The sequence below is a fragment of the Protopterus annectens genome, chromosome 1.part1, assembly GCF_019279795.1.
Source record: "Protopterus annectens isolate FY-2018-M chromosome 1.part1, PAN1.0, whole genome shotgun sequence".
NCBI classification, from domain to species: domain Eukaryota; kingdom Metazoa; phylum Chordata; order Ceratodontiformes; family Protopteridae; genus Protopterus; species Protopterus annectens.
The window spans coordinates 1,341,273,865-1,341,292,796 of record NC_056726.1 but is presented as its reverse complement, the minus strand read 5'-3'; the positions used below and the strand labels follow the sequence as shown (position 1 = coordinate 1,341,292,796).

The following is an 18,932-nucleotide window of genomic DNA, read 5'->3' as shown; positions in this document are numbered from 1 at the left end:
AAATTAATGAAATCTGCAAATATTCTACATATCAAAAAGATTATAACAGAATAAAAAATGCTGAATCAAAAAAAAACAATTCATCTTAAAATGTGGACATGTTTTCTAGCTGTTTCAGTACTGTGAGATGGTTTAATGGACAGCACAATTTTTTTTAAGTGTAACCCTCCAAAGCCCAAGTTATTGCGATACCAACAGTATTTCTTGATTGAAATAAGCAAAATGGACAGCTAGGCTTTGCAAAAACTAATATAATACTGATATTATATTTGGGTAATTTAATTAGAAATGTTTTCCACCATTAACTCAATACTTCTATCAGCACACTGAAGTACTTTCTCATCATGGTCCTGTAGGCTGCTATGCTGCTACAACACTAATGAGTTGTTAACTAAGAAGCTGAGTGCAGCTGTCTTATACGGCAACTGAATGCACCTGTCCTACGTCACACTGCACTCATACTGCTAATGCAATACTAAATCAGCACAGTCAGGAACATGATTCAGGAGAAAGATGCAATAAAGTCCAAAAAAGCATAGATGGAAAATGTATGTGCTGTTTCTGCATTTGTGTTCTGTGAGCTGGTAAGCCAGCAGTGAATAAACTAAAAGGCAATGGATAATGTGTGATCCAACAGTCTGACAGAAACAGAGTCAGAATGGGGTTGATCATCTCAATCTCAGAAGAAAGGAAACAAAAAGGATGTAAGAAGTGGGAAACAAAAGCATGGGTGAAGAGAAAGTACAGTTGTGTACACTTACCATTAATGTAGATGCTCGAGTGTATTCACTGTTGCAGTTATCACATTTGGGTTATCTGCTTGCAGTAGCCCTCAGTTGGCCTAATTATCAAAGTCTTGGGTCCTGCTTCGGTTGCTGTCTCATCTTCCGTGACGTCAAGTAGTCAGGGGTATAAAAGCATGCAGCCAACCCCATTACATTAGTTTTTCTTGCCCCAGATGTCAGGTGCCCCCCTTAATGGGAAGCAATTAAATATAAATATACAAGGTTATACCTCCAACAAAAATGCAAATACACCAAAAAGCTTTTAAGTATAGTAGAGGAGAATAGAGGTATAGCCAAAATAAGTCAGGGGGCTGGAGGGAGGGTAACCAGGACTGCAACAGTGAATAGACTCTAACATCTACAGTTATGGTAAGTGTACACAACCGTACTATGTTCTTCGTGTTTCACTGCTGCAGTCATCGCATTTGGGTAGATTCCCAAAGCTAAGGATGAGAGGAGGAATTTAGATAGCATTAGGACCAGCTATAAGGCCCTGCAAAACTGCAGTGGCAAAGCCAGCTCTGGATTTAGAGAAAATTGGCAAATGGTAATGCTTGGTGAAAGTATGTACAGAACTCCAGGTAGCAGCTTCCAGGATATCTCTAGTAGGGACACCTCTGAGAAAGGCTGTAGAGGTAGATGCAGCCCTGTTTGAATGGGGTCTAATCCCCTGTGGGATAGGTTTTCCATGGTGCTTATAGCAGAAATTAATGCAATGGCCTATCCATTAGAAATGTATTGCTTTGAAATAGCCTTCCCCTCTGCTCCTGCAGCAAATGCCACCAGCAGTTGTTCAGATTTCCTTTGAGGTTTAGTCCTGTCCAAGTAAACTCTAAATTGTCTGTGCACATCTAAGGAGTGCAGTATCCGTTCCCCTTTGTTCTGTGGATTAGAAAAGAAGGTTGGCAAACGAATGGACTGATTAAGAGCCACAGTGGATACCACCTTGGGCATGAAAGAGGGATTGGTCCTGAGGGACAACCTGTCCGCATGAAAGATGAAAGGCTCCACTGCCATAAGGGCCTGTAATTCAGATACCTTTTCTTGCTGAAGTGATTGCTAAAAGGAAAGCCATTTTCCAAGAAAGGAATTTTAACTCTGCAGTTGCAGCTGGTTCAAAAGGAGGAAGAGTGGTTTTTTCGAATACAAAATTAAGGCCCCAGGCTGGAGTTGGGGCTCTCCTGGGTGTTCTTAAGTTTTTGGCCCCTCTGAGGAACTGCTTGAGCAGCGGGTGAGAAAAGAGGGGTGGTTCTGTGTTGTAATGAGATGAAATGGCTGAGGTATGAATTTTGATTGGAGGAAAAGGAGAGGTCCTTGTGAAGCATCTCAGTGAAGTATTGAAGAATCTGAGGTAAATTGGCCGCTGCTGTGGCCATCCCTTGAGTTTGGTTCCCGGCACAGAATCTTTTCCATTTTTCAGCATAAGATTTTCTAGTACTAGGCCTCCTTACCTCCAAAATGACATCCAACACTTGTTTACTTAGGGATGGTAACAGAGAGATTAGGAAATAAGCTGGGCTGCCAGGTCCAGGGTTTGAAGTTGGGGGTGCAGAATCTGAGACAGCAGGGTAGGGGTCTGAGGTAGGTGTCATGGGGCCACCTGTGACACACTGCGCAAGAGGAGGTACCAGTGTTGGCGTGGCCAGTCTGGTGCAATCAGTATCATCCTTGGTTTGTCCTGTTTGATCTTTAGTAGTACTTTGAGGAGGAGAGGCAGAGGAGGAAAGGCATAAACTGATAGATTTTTCCAGCTGAAGGACAGAGCATCCACTTTCCAAGCTTGCTTGTGGGGAGTCCTTGTGCAAAATTTATCCAATTGGTAGTTCTGGGAGGAGGCAAACAAGTCTATATCTGGGATCCCCCACTTGTTGATCAACATGTTGAAAATCTTTGGTTCCAGTTTCCACACGTGTGGGTCCATGAGATTTCTGCTTAGTTTGTCTGCCAGTGTATTTAGTTTTCCTAGCAGGAATTGAGCCTGTATATGCACTTGGTACAAGGCTGTGCTCCACAGAGTCATGGCTAGTCTGCAGAGGGGGTAAGAATGGGTACACCCTGCTTATGTACCACATAACAGTGGTGTTGTCCGTCTTTACCATTAATTGTCCTGGAAGAATGTGGTCCTTGAAGGCTGTCAGAGCATTCTGTACAGCTAACATTTTTTTTTGATTGATATGCAGGTGCATTTGACTTGGATTCTATTTGCCCTGAATGCACTTCCCTGCCAGGTGAGCCCCCCCCATACATAGTCTGATGCGTCTGTTGTTAGGGTTTGGATGGCAGGGGGAAGAGTGAATGGTAGTCCCTTGTTTTGGTGGCAGGCCTCTGCCCACCAAAGGAATTCTAACCGTAGGCAAGGTATGATAGGAATCATTGTTTCTAGATCCTGAGAATGTTGACACCATAGGCTTTTTAGATACCATTGTAGTTTCCTCATATGCAGTTTTGCATATGGAATTAGTAGAATGCACAAGGCCATGAACACCAAGGCTTGCAGTATTTGCCTTGCAGATAGGGTTTTTGTGGCCACTAGCTTGAAGTAAGTTGTCAAATGAATTTGTTTCTCTGGCGTGAAGAAAGCCATCTGGGAAGTTGTGTTCAAGCTTGGTCCCAGGAATATAATTTGTTGACAGGGTACCAGATGTGATTTATTTTCGTTTATGGTGTACCCCAGACAAGTTAACACCTTTTGTACAAATGTCAGATGATTCAGAAGTATGTCCTGGCTTTCTGCCTGAATTAGACAATCGTCCAGGTATGGGTATATTTGAATATTTCTTTGCCTGCAAAAGGCAATGACTGGAGGTAGGCACTTTGTGAATACCCTGGGTGCAGTAGATAACCCAAAGGGCAGTGCAGAGAACTGATAGTGCATGCAGCCTGCTTTGAAGCGTAGGTATTTTCTGCCAGATTCCCTGATTGGGATGTGCAGGTAGGCTTCCTTTTAATCCAGTGTGGCCAACCAGGCATCTTTGCCTATCATGGGAAGCAACTGGTGAAGAGTTAGTATCTTGAATTTTGGAATCACCAAAAAGGTGTTTAGGATAGAAAGGTCCATGATAGGACACCATGAATTGTCTTTTCTGGGTACCAGGAAAAGTCTTGAGTAGAAACCTTGTCCCTTTTCCTCTTCTGGTTCAGTCTGAATAGCCTTTAATCTTAAGAGAGAGTACTTGCTTTTGAGCCTCTGCCCACTGATTTGGGGATAGATCTGGCCAACCGTTTGGGGTTGGTAACATGTGGAAGTGAAATCTGTATCCTTGGGAAACTATGTTTAAAACCCATTTGTTCTGGGTAATGAGTTCCCAGTTTTTTGCTTGCAGAGCAATCTTTCCCCCTAAAGGAGCAGTCAGTTGAGAAGTGCTTGGAAGTATTAATGTTAAGTGATTGACACAGCTTACCATAGGGGGGGTCTTTCTACTCCCTGATTTGGAAGTGGGAGCCCCCCACTGCTTAGTCCTGTGTGTACCCTGGGACTGAAGCCTGGGTGTTCTGCTGGTTCTGGATTTGAACTGAGAAGGCCTGGAAGAGGCAGGAAAGGACCACTTTTTTGAGGGCCAATGCCTACTAAATCTAGGAGGCTGCACTTGTAAGAAATCTTTAACAGTTTTCATAGATTTAGTTTTTTCCTCAATCTTTTTAAGAACTTCTTCTGCTTTGTTGCCAAACAGGTGGTCCTGATTTAAGGGAGCATCCAGCAATTTAGTTTTAACATGATCTGGCAAAGATTGCTCCTTAAGCCAAGCATGTCTTCTAAGTACAGACCCGGTGACAGCAGCCCTGCAAGATGCCTCTAGTGAATCAAAACCACAATGCAAAGTATGTTTTCCAACCTGTTCAGCAGAATGCATTAAATCCTGTAAATCCTTATTTTCAGCACAATCAGGAATCAACATCATTTTCTGTTTAAGCAATCCAATAATATGCTGCTGATACTTTAACATATGAAACTGGCAATTTAAAGCCCTGATGGCCAAGGTTGCAGAGGTGTATACCTTCTTACCCCATCTATCCAGGGCCCTGGAATCTCTATCAGAGGAGGTAGGATTTTTGGCAGTAGTAGCCTTAATGCCCTTGGGTCCCTGTGAAATGGTCTCAGGATCCACAGTAGGATTTTTAAAAAGGAACTTGTGAGAATCAGAAACCCTGTAATATCTATCAGGTTTTCTGGGAGTAGGAGGTAAAGAGTCAGGGACCAAGTTAGATTCCGAAAAGGCATCGTCAACAATGTCCAGCACAGGAGGGATAGCTAAAAGCCCTGTGTTGGGGCAGGAGTAAGAAATCTCTAAGTCTTTTTTTAGAATCAGAGTAATCCTGGCTTTCCCAGTGAAAATGCTCCCTAAGAGTATGCAAGGTTTCACCAAAAGAAAAATCCTCTAGGGTAGAAGCAGAGGGAATAGAGTCCTCTGCATCAGAATCCTCATAGGTAGATAAGGGTAAATCCTGGTCGTCAGAGGAGACAGAAATTTCAGAATCTTGGTCAGAAGTATCATAAACAAATTCAGTCCTAGATCTCTTAGAGGGGGAAGGCTGGCTTCCCCTGGTTAAAGTAATAAGGTCTTCAGCCATTCTTACCATTTGTTTTTTTAGGCATAAAGGCCTGACCATGCGGTCTGGGCTTTGGGTTTCCTAGGCATGGTTCGAGTTTTAGGCCTAGAAGAAGAAGATGGCGTTGATTTAATAAGCAAGTCAGTAGGCCTGAATACACCCTCAGAAGCCGGTGCCTGCACAGCGGCTCCGGACCCATCCAAGGTAGAGACATCCGCAGGTTCCACAGTTGAAGCATCTCGCGGCATACCGGACTCCAAATGGGTCTCAGTAGAGGCCTGCGAATCTGAAGTAGTGGGTATCGGGCTGCGAAAGCACTTCACTGAGTACCGGCGAACTGGCGACTAGCTCAGGAGAAGCATCTTCGGCAGCTTTGGACCTAGGCGGCCTGTCTCTGTCTTTATTTTTGCGGTTTTTCAGGATGTCGGTAGTCGGGTGACTTTCCGAAGACATATCTGGATAATTTAACCAATTACCAAAATATTTAGAAGCGAAAATGTACCGATGATGAATAGTTTGTGGTTTAAATAAGGCACAACACCGGCAGCGAGGTACGTCGTGGTCAGGGCCTAGGCAAGGAATACAGTACAAATGAAAATCTTTATGAGGTAATTCCTTTCCACAAGAAATACAATTATTGACTTTTACTGGCATCGGTTTAGAGCAAGAAAAAGTTTCCCCAATGGGGTACTTAGCTTTAGTTGAAGACTTCAGTTCTGAAACTCGAAAAAGAAAATTTCAGGAGTTGGCTGACCGGCACTTGTGAACTGCTTCTGCTTTGGGCACTGCACGGCAAGAAAGCCTGATGTAATGGCATCGGCTGCATGCTTTACATCCCAGACTACCTGATGTCATGGAAGATGAGACAGCAACTGATGCAGGACTCAAGATTTTGATAATCAGGCCGACTGAGGGCTACTGCAAGCAGATAACCCAAATGTGATGACTGCAACAGTAAAACACGAAGAACATCCAGACGTATTTGACTTTTAGACATTAATGCAAGATCTAAAAGTCCAAGAAATCAGATGGATAACATTCCCTTTCCTACAAAAGAAATGTAGAATAATGAAGCATGAAGGTTTCACATGGAACAATGCAGAAAACCTGAGGCAAGGGGAATACATTCTCTTGAAAGAATGAAAGAGGACACAAATGGAGCTATTTGAAAATGGAGACAAGTAGAAAAATACATGAATGGGAAGCTGCATAACAAAATGTCAGACAGTGGCAGACAACATTTCAACACAAAGCATCTGAAAGCCATGCAACAGAGAACATTGACTAACAAAATTTTCAAAGGAACATCAGTAGTAAAAGAGTCACGCCACAGACTGGACACAATGAAGGCAGGGGGGTATAAGACACAGCCAAAACCCTATTAAGCAAGAAAAATTAAACCGCTAAGAGTATATCATGCTCCCTTAATGCATTAAAAAGAATGCAAGGCATACAAACTTAACAATAAAAAAGGTCTGTACATGAGGCAAAATATACAATAACTAAGTTAGGAAGAGATGAGATCAAAATAGTGATGTATAATCAATCAACAGGGAAGTCTCCTGGAATAGCTGGTATTCCTGTGAAAGTTTGGAAAACGGGAGAGAAGTGATAACGATATGGAAGGTTTGTTTTGACAGTATTTTAAAGGAGGGGGGTAATATATCAGCATCTTGGAAGAAAGTTGTGGTGGCTATACAGTAGAGAGTTGATTATCCAAACCATCAATTATCCGAACACAGCCTTCCAACGTTTTCATGTAGGAAAAATTATAAAGTCTGAATATTCCATGAAACCAGCTGCCGACAACAGAACACTCACAAACATAAGATGGAAACTATAACGGATGCACAATAAATGAAAACCGAAGTTGAAATGAAAATACGTTCTTTAATATACCATAATAGACTACTAGTTTGTTACTATTATGGTCTATTAAAGAACGTATTTTCATTTCAACTTCGGTTTTCATTTATTGTGCATCCATGAGTTATAGTTTCCAGCTTACGTTTGTGGAAAGTCTGAATATGTAATGCTTGTGTGTGTGTGTTTTTGAGCTTGTAGCCCACTCATGTGAAAAATATTCTGTATTGTCAACTGGAATCACTGAATGGGTGAAAAGTGTATTCTCTGCGTGCAGAAAAAAATAAGATTGTAGAAGTTTTAATACGGTTTAATTATATGTTTGATTATCTGAACAACCCTAGGTCCCAATTAGTTTGGATAATCAACTCTCTACTGTATTATCTAAAGACCCTTCACATATACCTCCATGTAAACCCATTTCAATATTAAACCATAATAAAAACGTGTTTATGTCTATACTAGCTAAGAGAATGGCAAAGGTGCTGTCAAAATTGATAGGGGATCAATGTGGTTTTGTGGTGTCGAGGCAAATATTTGAGAACATTAACAGAACAATGATGATCCACAGGGAAACAGAATGTAAGAAAATACCACTGTTCATAGGTTCATAGGTTCATACTAGGCTATCTGCCCGAGGGCATTTATAAGCCTAGCCCATTGTTTTGTGGCTTACGCCACCCCTTTAGTATGGGGAACTATACCCATTATTTTGCTGTGCCTCTGTCGAGCAGTGACACTGAGGTAATTCCTGGGGTATATCTGCGATCTCCCATCCATTGGTCAAGATTTCTCTTGAACAAGGCCAGAGAGGTGCTCTGCCTCACATGTACCGGGATGTTGTTCCACAGCATAGGGAGTCTTTGGGTGATGAATCTATCTCTCCAGCACGTCCTATTAATAGCCGTGTCGAGGTTTAAGTCTCCCGCCCTTGTGGCTCTGATGGATCTAGATTTTTTGAGGTGAAGCATATTCATCAAATCTGGGTTTGACATGGCCTTGTATGTTAGGCAAAGGTCACCTCTGAACAAGCGGTAAGCGACTGAATAGAGCTGGAGTTCTTTCAGTCGGGCAGCATAGGACAGATTTTTGAGACCCTTTATCCTTTTGGTGAGGAACTTTGTGGCCTCTCCAGCTGCTGCAAGTGTCGGGTCAGATACATTCGAATGGGGCATTGTACTCAATCATTGGTCTGATGAGTGATGAGTAAAGGGAGACTATGACCTCCCTTGATCTAGATGAGAATCCCTTCATGATAAGGTGGGCAATGTAGAAGGACTTCCTAACTACTTTAGCTACATGGGTGTCGAATGACAGACTACTATCAACCTGGGTCCCCAGGTCCCTGATAACTTCTTCTGTGCTCAGTGGATTGCCACCTATTTGGTAGCTAGGGGTAACCTTGTTTTCCGAAGGGTATGACTATGCATTTTTTGGCATTTAACTTTAGGCCGTGGCTCTGGCACCAGTTATCCGTTTCTGTGAGACCTTTCTGAAGGATATCTGTGTCAGATGTGTTTTCTACTATGGCCCAGTTTGCAGTCATCTGCAAACTTTGTCAGCCATAACCCTCCTGTGTTTGCTTGTACTTGGAAAAGTAGATGCCAAACAAGAGTGGGCCCAGGACTGAGCCCTGTGGGACACCACTTGTGACAGGCTTTGAGTCTGACATGGCGCCAGCAACTCTGACCCTGTGGGTTCTATCACTCAGCCAGTTTGCAACCCATCTTGTGATGTATGGGTTAACATTTAAGCTGATGAGTTTTTCAATGATACCCGAGTGGGGTATTGTATCGAAGGCCTTAGCCAGATCGAGGTAGGCTGTATGGACTGCCTTTCCCTCATCAATGGCTTTGGTGACTGTTTGAAAAAGTCAACCAAGTTTAAAAGGCATGATCTGCCTTTGACAAAGCCAAACTGGGTTGGATCCAAAGTCTGCAAATTCCCTATGTCTTTATTTATGAGGTCCATTATGATCCTCTCCATGGCTTTGCAGATAAGGCTTGTCAAGCTAATGGGCGGTAATTTCCAGGGTCTGTGGAGGCACCGCCTTTGTGAAGTGGGACCACAGTTGCAGTGCGCCACTCCTGGAGTGCGTATCCAGAGGTAAGACTTTGATTAAACAGCTGTCCTAGCTGTGGGTTTAATTCCTCATTGAGTTCGTGGAGCACACAGCCGGGGACACCATCGGGTCCCATGGATGCTGTATTTTTTGCTTTGGAGAGAGCAGTTCTCACTTGGGCGCTGGAGATGTTTGGGGGCTGCACTCATTTGGTATAGATATCTCTCCTTTTGGGGAGGGGAGTTTGCACTGAACCTGTCAGCCAGTATGTTGGCAATGTCTGTAGGATCAGTAATCTTCACATCATTTTGAACTAGTTCTGAGCATATCTGGGAGTTTCCTCCTAGGTTTCTAACATAGCTAAAGAAGGCCTTATGATTGTCTTTTGAGTCTTTAGCTATTTTTCTCTCGAAATTTGCTTTGGATGATTTTATGAGAGCTCTTAGTTTTTACTTATAGTGATCAAGGGTGTCTTACCTTTTAAGGATTTTGCTCTATCTTGTAGTAGCTTCCTCCTTTTGTTGTAGAGTTTGTTTATGGCTGGGGTCCACCAGACTGGACGCTTGCCTTTGGTACAAAGAGTCTTTGTTTTGCTTGGGATTGCCTTATCCATGCAGTCCTGCAGGTGCTGGTAGAAGGCGTTTGTAAGTGATTCAGCGGCTTGAGTATTGTTTTCCGGGCTCGGGGCCTGAAAGGAGACCACACTAGTCTTTAGAAGTGTGAAGTCGGCTTTTGAGAAGTTCTTTACTGTGGTCTTTTTTATTTCAGGTGGGGGTGGGATGAGGACCTCCAGCGAGATTAGTTTGTGATCTGATCTCACCAGTGAGGGGTATACTTCCGGTGTTGAACATTGTGCTCCCATGTTCGTGATGATGAGATCAAGTATGTTATCTCCTCTTGTGGGGATGGTGACTAGTTGTTCCATGGCATTTGGTGGGTCTTTATGCAGAAAAAGCATTCGAGTCAGTTGGGATTTGATGAGCAAGGGCAACTGCAGCATCTATATTCCATGGGAGAATAATAGGGTTAATTAGAAGGATATATGAAGGGTTGGAGACAAGAATCAAGATGGGAGGGTGCTATGTCAGCAAGCTGTGTTAAGATAACTGGCTCCAAACTTCCAGCACTACAGCAGTTATACACAGCACGATGTCGCAACAGAGCTACAAAAATAATCAAGAGCCACACACCATGCTTATGAACTGTTCACATGCTTGTCATCTGGCAGAAGATACCACAGTGAGTGTGCGCTGTAAAACTTCTAGGTTCAGAAACAACTTTTTCCCTCAGGTAGTGAGACTTGAACTCTCGCAGTAATCTCAGGGAAGCCGGACACTGACAAGATATGGGACAGCCAGCTCTTTTGGTGCAAATAAATAAGAGACAGTTCGGATTCTAAACATTAACAATACACAGTCGGCAATGAATGTGCAACATTATACTAACTAGATCCTTATTCATGTGAGAATCATTTAGTGCAACAGGAACTTGTGCAATAAGAAATCATTCAGCTGATAAAAATTATAGATAAGGAAAACTGTGGTAATATGTAAGCAGAATAACCTGTCTAATGTGAAATGATGAATATATGTCCATTGTATGTGTTATCATATGCATGTATATGTCTTCTTACATCAAGCCTGATGCACGCAGTTTCGTTTAGACTGCACTTGTGTAGGCTAAATGACAAAGTTTACTTTGACTGTGTTTGACCAGAAGAACAAGGCAGGGATGCCAACTTTCCCCTTTATTTGCTTTTTATTTAAAGCTATTGGCAAAGAAAAGAAAGGAATCACAATTTCAAGGACATAAATGGTTCAGTAAGCAAGAAAAGTGGACATTATTTGAAGATGACAGTATGCTGCACTTGAAAAATACAGAAGAGGAGATTCCATTTTTTAGATGGTTTCAAGTCTTTTCGGGATATAAAATTAATGAAGATAAACACAAAGATGATAGTGGTAAACTATTTATCCGCACATTAATTGTTTCAGCAATATTCACATTTATGGGGACATGTTAAGAAATATTTAGGTGTATGGATTAAAAAAGATACTGTTATGGCAGGTAAGGATATGTAGGAAGAGATGAAACAAAAGATAAATCAAAAACTGAGAAACTGGAAGCTTTCGATTATGGATATGGGCAGTAAAATGCAAGCAGTTAAAATGTTTTTGGTCCCTTTAGTTTTATTCATGGATCAGGTGTATTTTTATCAACCAGAGGAGAAGTTGTGGATGATACTTAAGAATGAGATGAAGGAACTTGTTTAGGAGGGAAAGAGTTATATGGGACTGGTTGACTTCCCCATAGAACAAAGTGGTTTAGGATTGCCTGATTTGATGCAATACTTCACAGCCACAAAGTTCATAGGTTCACAGATTAGTACTAGACTAACTGCCTTTGTGGGCCATTTTAAGCCTAGCCAATTAATGCTCATATACATAACACATGCAGAAAGTTATAATCCAATGTGGAAAGGGATGAGACAGAGACAGGGCAGTTTGAGAAATAAGAAGAGCGTAGGATTTTGTACACAGATTCTTAAGGAGAATAACAACAATCAAAGTAGCAGAAAGTACTCTGAGAACTAACATGGGAATGTAGAAAGGAGAGTTTGCTTTGACTGCAAGTAGGCGTATAGAAAATAAGCAAGATGTGCTAACAATTTGCTGCAAAAAATATAGCAAAGGAACCAAGACAATGGGAGCAAATAACTAGAAAGAGAAAGGCAAAGGAATGGGGTGAGGCCACACAGAAGTCTGGATTGTAGGTTAGAGGTTGCCTTTTCTACAATGGATTAATATCAGACGATAGACAAAGAGAAAAGAGAGGAATGTTAAGTTAAAGGCCAGCTCTGATTGAGTTTTTAGCTGAGTCTAGAACAGCTGCTGTTGCATTTCTGCCAGTCATGTTTATGAAATGTCTTCTATTTTACCTTGGCTGAACTTGATAAACAAACACAAGTGTACTATCCTGGTAAACAAATATAAATTAAAAATAAATACATAAATAAAAAGGATAATTCAAAACGCATATAAAGTACTGCATGACAGCTATAAGAATCACTCAGAAAAGATAGGAAACTGACTGGAAAGGCAATTTGTATAGGAACAATGTGAGGACAATGATATGGCTCTCAAGTGTGCAACAAAGTCCAGAAGATTTAGGATTTTGCCTAGAGGTATTTGTATACACCACATAGACACCAAAGAAGTTTTCCTTAGGTAGACAGGAAATGCAATATGATGGGAAAGAGAGAGAGGTAAATGGGAACAAGGATCTGAACTACCTAGCTACAGTTAGGCCTTACCAAGTTTAATGCTGTTGACAGCCAAAAAAACAATTACTTGAACATGGAAATCAAAACCTAAACCAGCTGTAACTGAAGTAATGAGTATTAAAGGAGGTAAAATGAAGGTAGGATCTTTAAAAAGGGAAGGAACAAATGACAAAAATAAATGGACTATGAGAGAACAATACATGCAGAATAATAGGAGGAGGAATGAGGTTAAAGAGATTCCAGGAAGTGATCTATTTATGTAAGGTTAGAGTGAATAGCAACTAACTCTGACAAATGTCACACCTGAAGTTAAGTAAGCAAAACTCTCACTCTTTACTCAGAAGTGAGAGATTAAACTACTGGATGCTGTTTTCTTTCATCACGTAGCCCTATTAATATTATTGCTGTTATTCATGTAAGATTATACTCAACAGGGTTTTAAGGTTGAAAGTAATTTTGTTACAAATATGTAACATAAATAAGGTATAAAATAAAGCTTGCTTAAATGCAGAAACAGAGTTTAGTAATATGTGATCAGCATCCATACTAAATGACCGTGGCTTGGAAAATAAGGAATCTGCTGAATGGACATTTTTCCCTTACAGACTTAAAAACAGGATCTATGCAAGAGCAAAAATGCAAAATCTGCTTTTAAAGAACACTGCGACAATCTGTTTCCTTAAAAGCATGTTTTTTCTGCATATAAAAATAATGGACAACAGGACATCAGCATTGGCACAAGAACAGATGTTCTTATACAAAGATCCAGATAGAATACAGGATGTTCACACTGTCAGAAAAGCTGGCCTCTTATAAATTCAGCAAAAATGTGACACATCATCTGTACTATATGAGAAGTAAAGTGGAACAGTACTTTACGCTGCAACGTTAGTCCGTTTGGTTTATTATAAAGTTATTTGTTACTGCTCTAAGTTGATGCTGCAAAGTATATTCTCTCATCAGTGTATATTCTGCAAGTTTCTGTATGCAACAGACCATGAATGCAAATATAACCAGACTTTGATTTTAGCAAAATCCAGCCAGCAAGACGGAGTGTCTTAAGAAGACTTCAAATCCATCACAGTAAGCAGCGCCACATCATTTTCCAAATAATTTTTCAATTGCGAGCCAGCCTGCATTTGAATCTAAAATATGCATTCAAACACAGGGGGAGTGATGATAAGCCCTGCAGAGGGTCACTTCAGTCAAATTGCAGTAACTAACATTTGTACGTATGTGTAAAATTAAACAGAAGTATTCCAGTTTATGCAGCTTGTAGTAGTAAAGTTTTTTAGACGTCTACATCCGGAGTGAGACTGAAGTTCAAGTCGCAGTGCCATAACTTTTCTAAGAAAAGGTGGATATCCATTTGTACAGCAGTCCGCTGCCTGTTGTACTTCACCAGCTTCTCAAGTGACTCTGAAAAATTTCCAGCCATCAGCAACAACAGCCTGATCACCTGTTTTCTTGCTCACTGGTAAGACTTTTTTCTGTGTCACATATTTAGTGTGGATGCTATTACAGTTAGTATATTATTAGACAGTTTGGATGTTATTAGACAGTATGAATATTATTTATAATTCATGCAGGAGTAAACCAAGCTTTAGTAAATTGCAATGTTGGTATATACAGCACATTAGTAAATGTAAAACCTTATTAGGGCACGTTGATAGTAAGGCATTATGCAAATGTATTGCAATGTTTGACTGGTATCTCAAAGAAAACCATGTGAAATATGACAAATGTTTATTGTGTGATTCAACAAAAACTGCATTTTGTGTATTATGCCATAAAAAAGTATTGCATCATATTGCTAAAAAAATAGACTGTGAAGACAGATCTGGTCATGATAAAGAATTAACTAAGGGTAAAGTGTTTCTATTATATTCAGATGTCGGACAGTTATGTTCTGTCACCAGATGTGAAAGTTTTTTTATCTCAGCGTTACAACAGTCAAATCAGTTACTGATGAAACCTCTAGTACATTTTGTTACAAAAAAATAAAAAGACAGACACAATGAGTTCAGGAAGCTTAGACAGGTTATACATACATTTTTTCAAAAGTGCATAGGAGTTTTAGATTCAGCAGAACAGGTTACTGAAAAATATCAGAAAGACCATGCAACATTACAGGAAACTATTCAACAGCAGTTGCAGGATAAAGAAAATAAATTAGCTGAACTGACAGAGACTGGGAACTTCCTGCATACACAGCTAATCTGTGCAAAAGAAATATATTTTATAATATGTTTATGTTTTGAAAATGGTTAAACATACATAGTAGGATGGTAGTATCTGAATCTGGACAAATCATTCTCAAATGTTTTACTTTCATTCAGTTAAAGCAAGACCTGTATCAGTAGTACAGTATATAACTGCTAAGCTAATAGCATAGTCAAAAGGTACACAACAGTTTTAGTGTATAAAAATAGTTACACGAAACAGTTGTAGTGTATAAAATTAAATGAAAATAGTTAATAAGAGTAAAGATTTCAAGTCACAAGACTGACATGCTTGTATAAAGATATACAGATACAAGACAGACATGCATGCATGTTCTTTTCATCTAGAGTTCATTTGTTTACAATGCACAAAAGCAAAAGGCACACAACAGCAAATATAAATATGTAAATATAAACATGTGTTAGTTAACCTAATATCCATTTGTTTTTTACAATTTTTATATAATTGTATAGTAACACCACCCCAAACAGTTAAAGTTCTGAATTAAAATAAAATTTTCAATGATAAAATAAAATAAAATCACAGATGGTATTAGTCAAACAGTCTTTGTAAAATTAATGGTAGGACAGTTAAATACATACATAAAAATACTGAAATCCATGTAAGCTAATTGTAAAACAATGTCTATTTATGTAGTATAAATGCATAGTTATGCAAATAACAAATACTTATTATATTTCTAAATGTTTTACAACTACATTCTAATTTCAAACTGTAAGTGTATTAACATATAAATTAAAGGAAAAATGCCAAAATAATTAACTATAGTTTATGAACTATAGTTTATAGAGTATAGTTTGTGAGCTCAGACCTTCCTAGACTAGATGAATAGTTACAGGAAATGTTGGAAAGATAAGATAAACAACAAGACTGATTGCCAGACAAAGTAGCTTAAGTTTTTCTAAAGCATTATTGTTGTTAAAAGAAAAAATATATATACCTCAGTTGCTTCAAGTACAGCCAGCAAATGGGCTATAGTATACATACAGTTCAAATCAATTGTGCAGAAGGGTGTAAATACCTACTAGTGGTAATAAACAGCAAAAGCTTTATAAAAAAATGATCAAATCAGATAAAAATCCAAAGTTTGTTAGTAACCTAATAAACTAACATTCTATTCTCACAGCATAAAGCAGGTAAACAGTGCTGCAGTATTACAGGGGGAGATGTACTTTCTGAGTTTTACACTGACTGTATAAGCAGTACTGCACAAGGGTCTAAACCTGACAGGATAAGATATTTTACAAGCTGTTATCATAATGCTTATTAAATTATATTTGCAACATGTTAAACTGCAAAGCTATACAAAATGATTTACAGCTATACAAGAGAGAGTAAAAATATGTAAAAAAATTGAACAAGATTGATCACTATATTTTAATATGTTTTTGACAAAACGATGTTGGTATAAAAAAGCATGAATATTTTTAATTGTTGAGTATGTAGTTTAAAATAACAGGACATATGCCTGGTGCCAGTTCCACTAGATATTTCTAAAGAGACAAACATTTTTCAAGATTTTGCTTAATATTAATGTTATTAAATTTGTAAGATTAGACTAAACGTACTTTATAGTCTTTGTATGTACAAATACAGAAGAATTCAGTACAAATGATAGTCTTTGTATGTACAAATGCAGAAGAATTCAGTACAAATGAAATTAATGTCTAGTAATGAATATGTGTAAAAAAACATGTTTAAAAAATGAATAACAAACAGTCTGTGTAAATACATACTGTACAGGATACATTGTAATAAGTTCAAAAGTAATTTGTCAAATTGTAATTTCACTGGTTTTACCAGAGTTAGAGGAAAATTATATTAAAATATTGTACTCATACAGCTAATGGACTAATATGTACATATTCTTTAGTGTAAATATACTAAAATAATTGCTTTCAAATATTTATTATCCAAGCCCAGTTCAGTATTTTACCAAGGTGTTAATAGGCAGTTCAGAGACATAAACACAATGTGATGATTAAAATGACATTGAAACTGTATATTTTCAGCAGTGCATAAATGCTTGCAGTAGCACATGGTTCTTGTCTCTTATAGTTAATTCAGCAGTTGCAAAGAGTAAATGAAACCATTCTAAATCATAAATGAAATTCTGTGATTGCAAAAGAATAAATTAATCAAGTTAAAAAATAAAATTAAAGCAGACACAGCTCATAACTGATAAAATATTTTCACTGAATGGTCTGTAAAAGAAAAAGTTTTAAATACATTCAGTTTTGGTAGTAATACTTAATATCATTGTATTAACTATGTAAAATTGCATTTTGACTTGTATCAAAAGAAGACTAATGGTTTTGTTTCTTAATGTGTTTTCTATATAATGTAATCAAAAATACATATCAGTATAAAGTGTTTTGAGTACATTAAAATAAAAAGGAATTGTAAGATTATACTCAACAGGGTTTTAAGGTCGAAAGTAATTTTGTTACATATATGTAACATAAATAAGGTATAAAATAAAGCTTGCATAAATGCAGAAACAGAGTTTAGTAATATGTGATCAGCATCCATACTAAATGACCATGGCTTGGAAAATAAGGAATCTGCTGAATGGACATTTTTCCCTTACAGATTTAAAAACAGGATGTATGCAAGAGCAAAAATGCAAAATCTGCTTTTAAAGAACACTGTGACAATCTGTTTCCTTAAAAGCATGTTTTTCTGCATATAAAAATAATGGACAACAGGACATCAGCATTGGCACAAGAACAGATGTTCTTATACAAAGATCCAGATAGAATACAGGATGTTTACACTGTCAGAAAAGCTGGCCTCTTATAAATTCAGCAAAAATGTGACAAGACATTGCTAAACAAGGAATCTTATAATAATATTATTAAGTAGCATTTGTGTCAGCATCTGCAACAATCAGTATTGTTTCTACAGGATGAGCAATTCTCGAAAATAGAATACCAAGAGGAAATGTATATCTATGTGCATGACTAAAACTGTATATAAAGATCTGTATGAATCCAGTTATGTTACGGGTATTTGTAGAGACATATTTGACTCATAAATGTTATATCTCTCACATCATCTGTACTATATGAGAAGTAATGTGGAACAGTACTTTAAGCTGCAACGTTAGTCCGTTTGGTTTATTATAAAAAGGTATTTGTTACTGCTCTAAGTTAATGCTGCAAAGTATAGTCTCTCATCAGTGTATATTCTGCAAGTTTCTGTATGCAACAGACTGTGAATGCAAATATAACCAGACGTGGATTTTAGCAGAATCCAGCCAGCAAGACTGAGTGTCTTAAGAAGACTTCAAATCCATCACAGTAAGCAGCACCATATAATTTTCCATATAGTTTTTCAGTTAGCATTATATTTCATGAGCAATATGCAAGACAATATAATCTGTAAGGTATAAAAAAAAAAGCAAAAAAACTCACCCATGTTCACAGCATTACTGATGTAGGCAGAATCAGAGCAAGTGATGAAGAGTTTTGCTGTAAGGGGAACACACACAATGATTAGATCAGCGTAGCAATAATAAGACATCGAATCAAAATCTTGCAACATTCTTAGTACATTATTTTCTTTGGTTAAATAAACAGTACATTCCCACGTTATCAATAAAATTAAACAAAAAGTTATGTGAGCTACTCACCATAAAGACTGCTCTCTGACAGTATCTCTCACAGTAGACTCACATAATGAAGATCTAGACAGCCACCAGGATCATCATCATAATTTTCCTCTTTAGTATGGTCTTTATAATGATCTAGCAACAACTCATGAATGTAACACAACTTGCCCCACCAAGGGTAAGACTCATGCTATACAAATGGAGACTACTTGGATAGGAAACCCAGTGGGTCCACTGAAAGAGACACCCATGAAGATCAGGCATTTTGGTGAACAACCCACATTAACTTCTCTTTCTTTGGGGAGTCTCCCGCAGCAAGTACACACAAAGAATGGAGAAAAAGACACAAGGGAAACAACCACAGAGAAATGCTTCATATATTAGATGCTCCAGTAGTACAGTTCTCCAAAAGAAATCCTCCCACTGGAAAGTGAATCAGGCTTACAATGTTTGGTAAATGCATGATGTGATGTTATCAATCCCACCTTTATTCTCACTGGTGGGTCGGATCAGTCTCTGCCATTTCTCCAGCTC

The 18,932-nt window shown here is 38.6% G+C and overlaps 1 protein-coding gene across 2 annotated transcripts in view; it reads right to left on the bottom strand.

The window, feature by feature from the left end:
• GCLM (glutamate-cysteine ligase modifier subunit) overlaps window positions 1–18,932 on the bottom strand; it is a 557,909-nt gene that overhangs the window by 220,066 nt on the left and 318,911 nt on the right. For both annotated transcript variants that reach the window (XM_044081903.1, XM_044081895.1), the window contains one exon: window positions 18,202–18,258. In XM_044081903.1, the coding sequence (XP_043937838.1) occupies window positions 18,202–18,258 (57 nt within the window). The remainder of the gene's footprint in view (window positions 1–18,201; window positions 18,259–18,932) is intronic.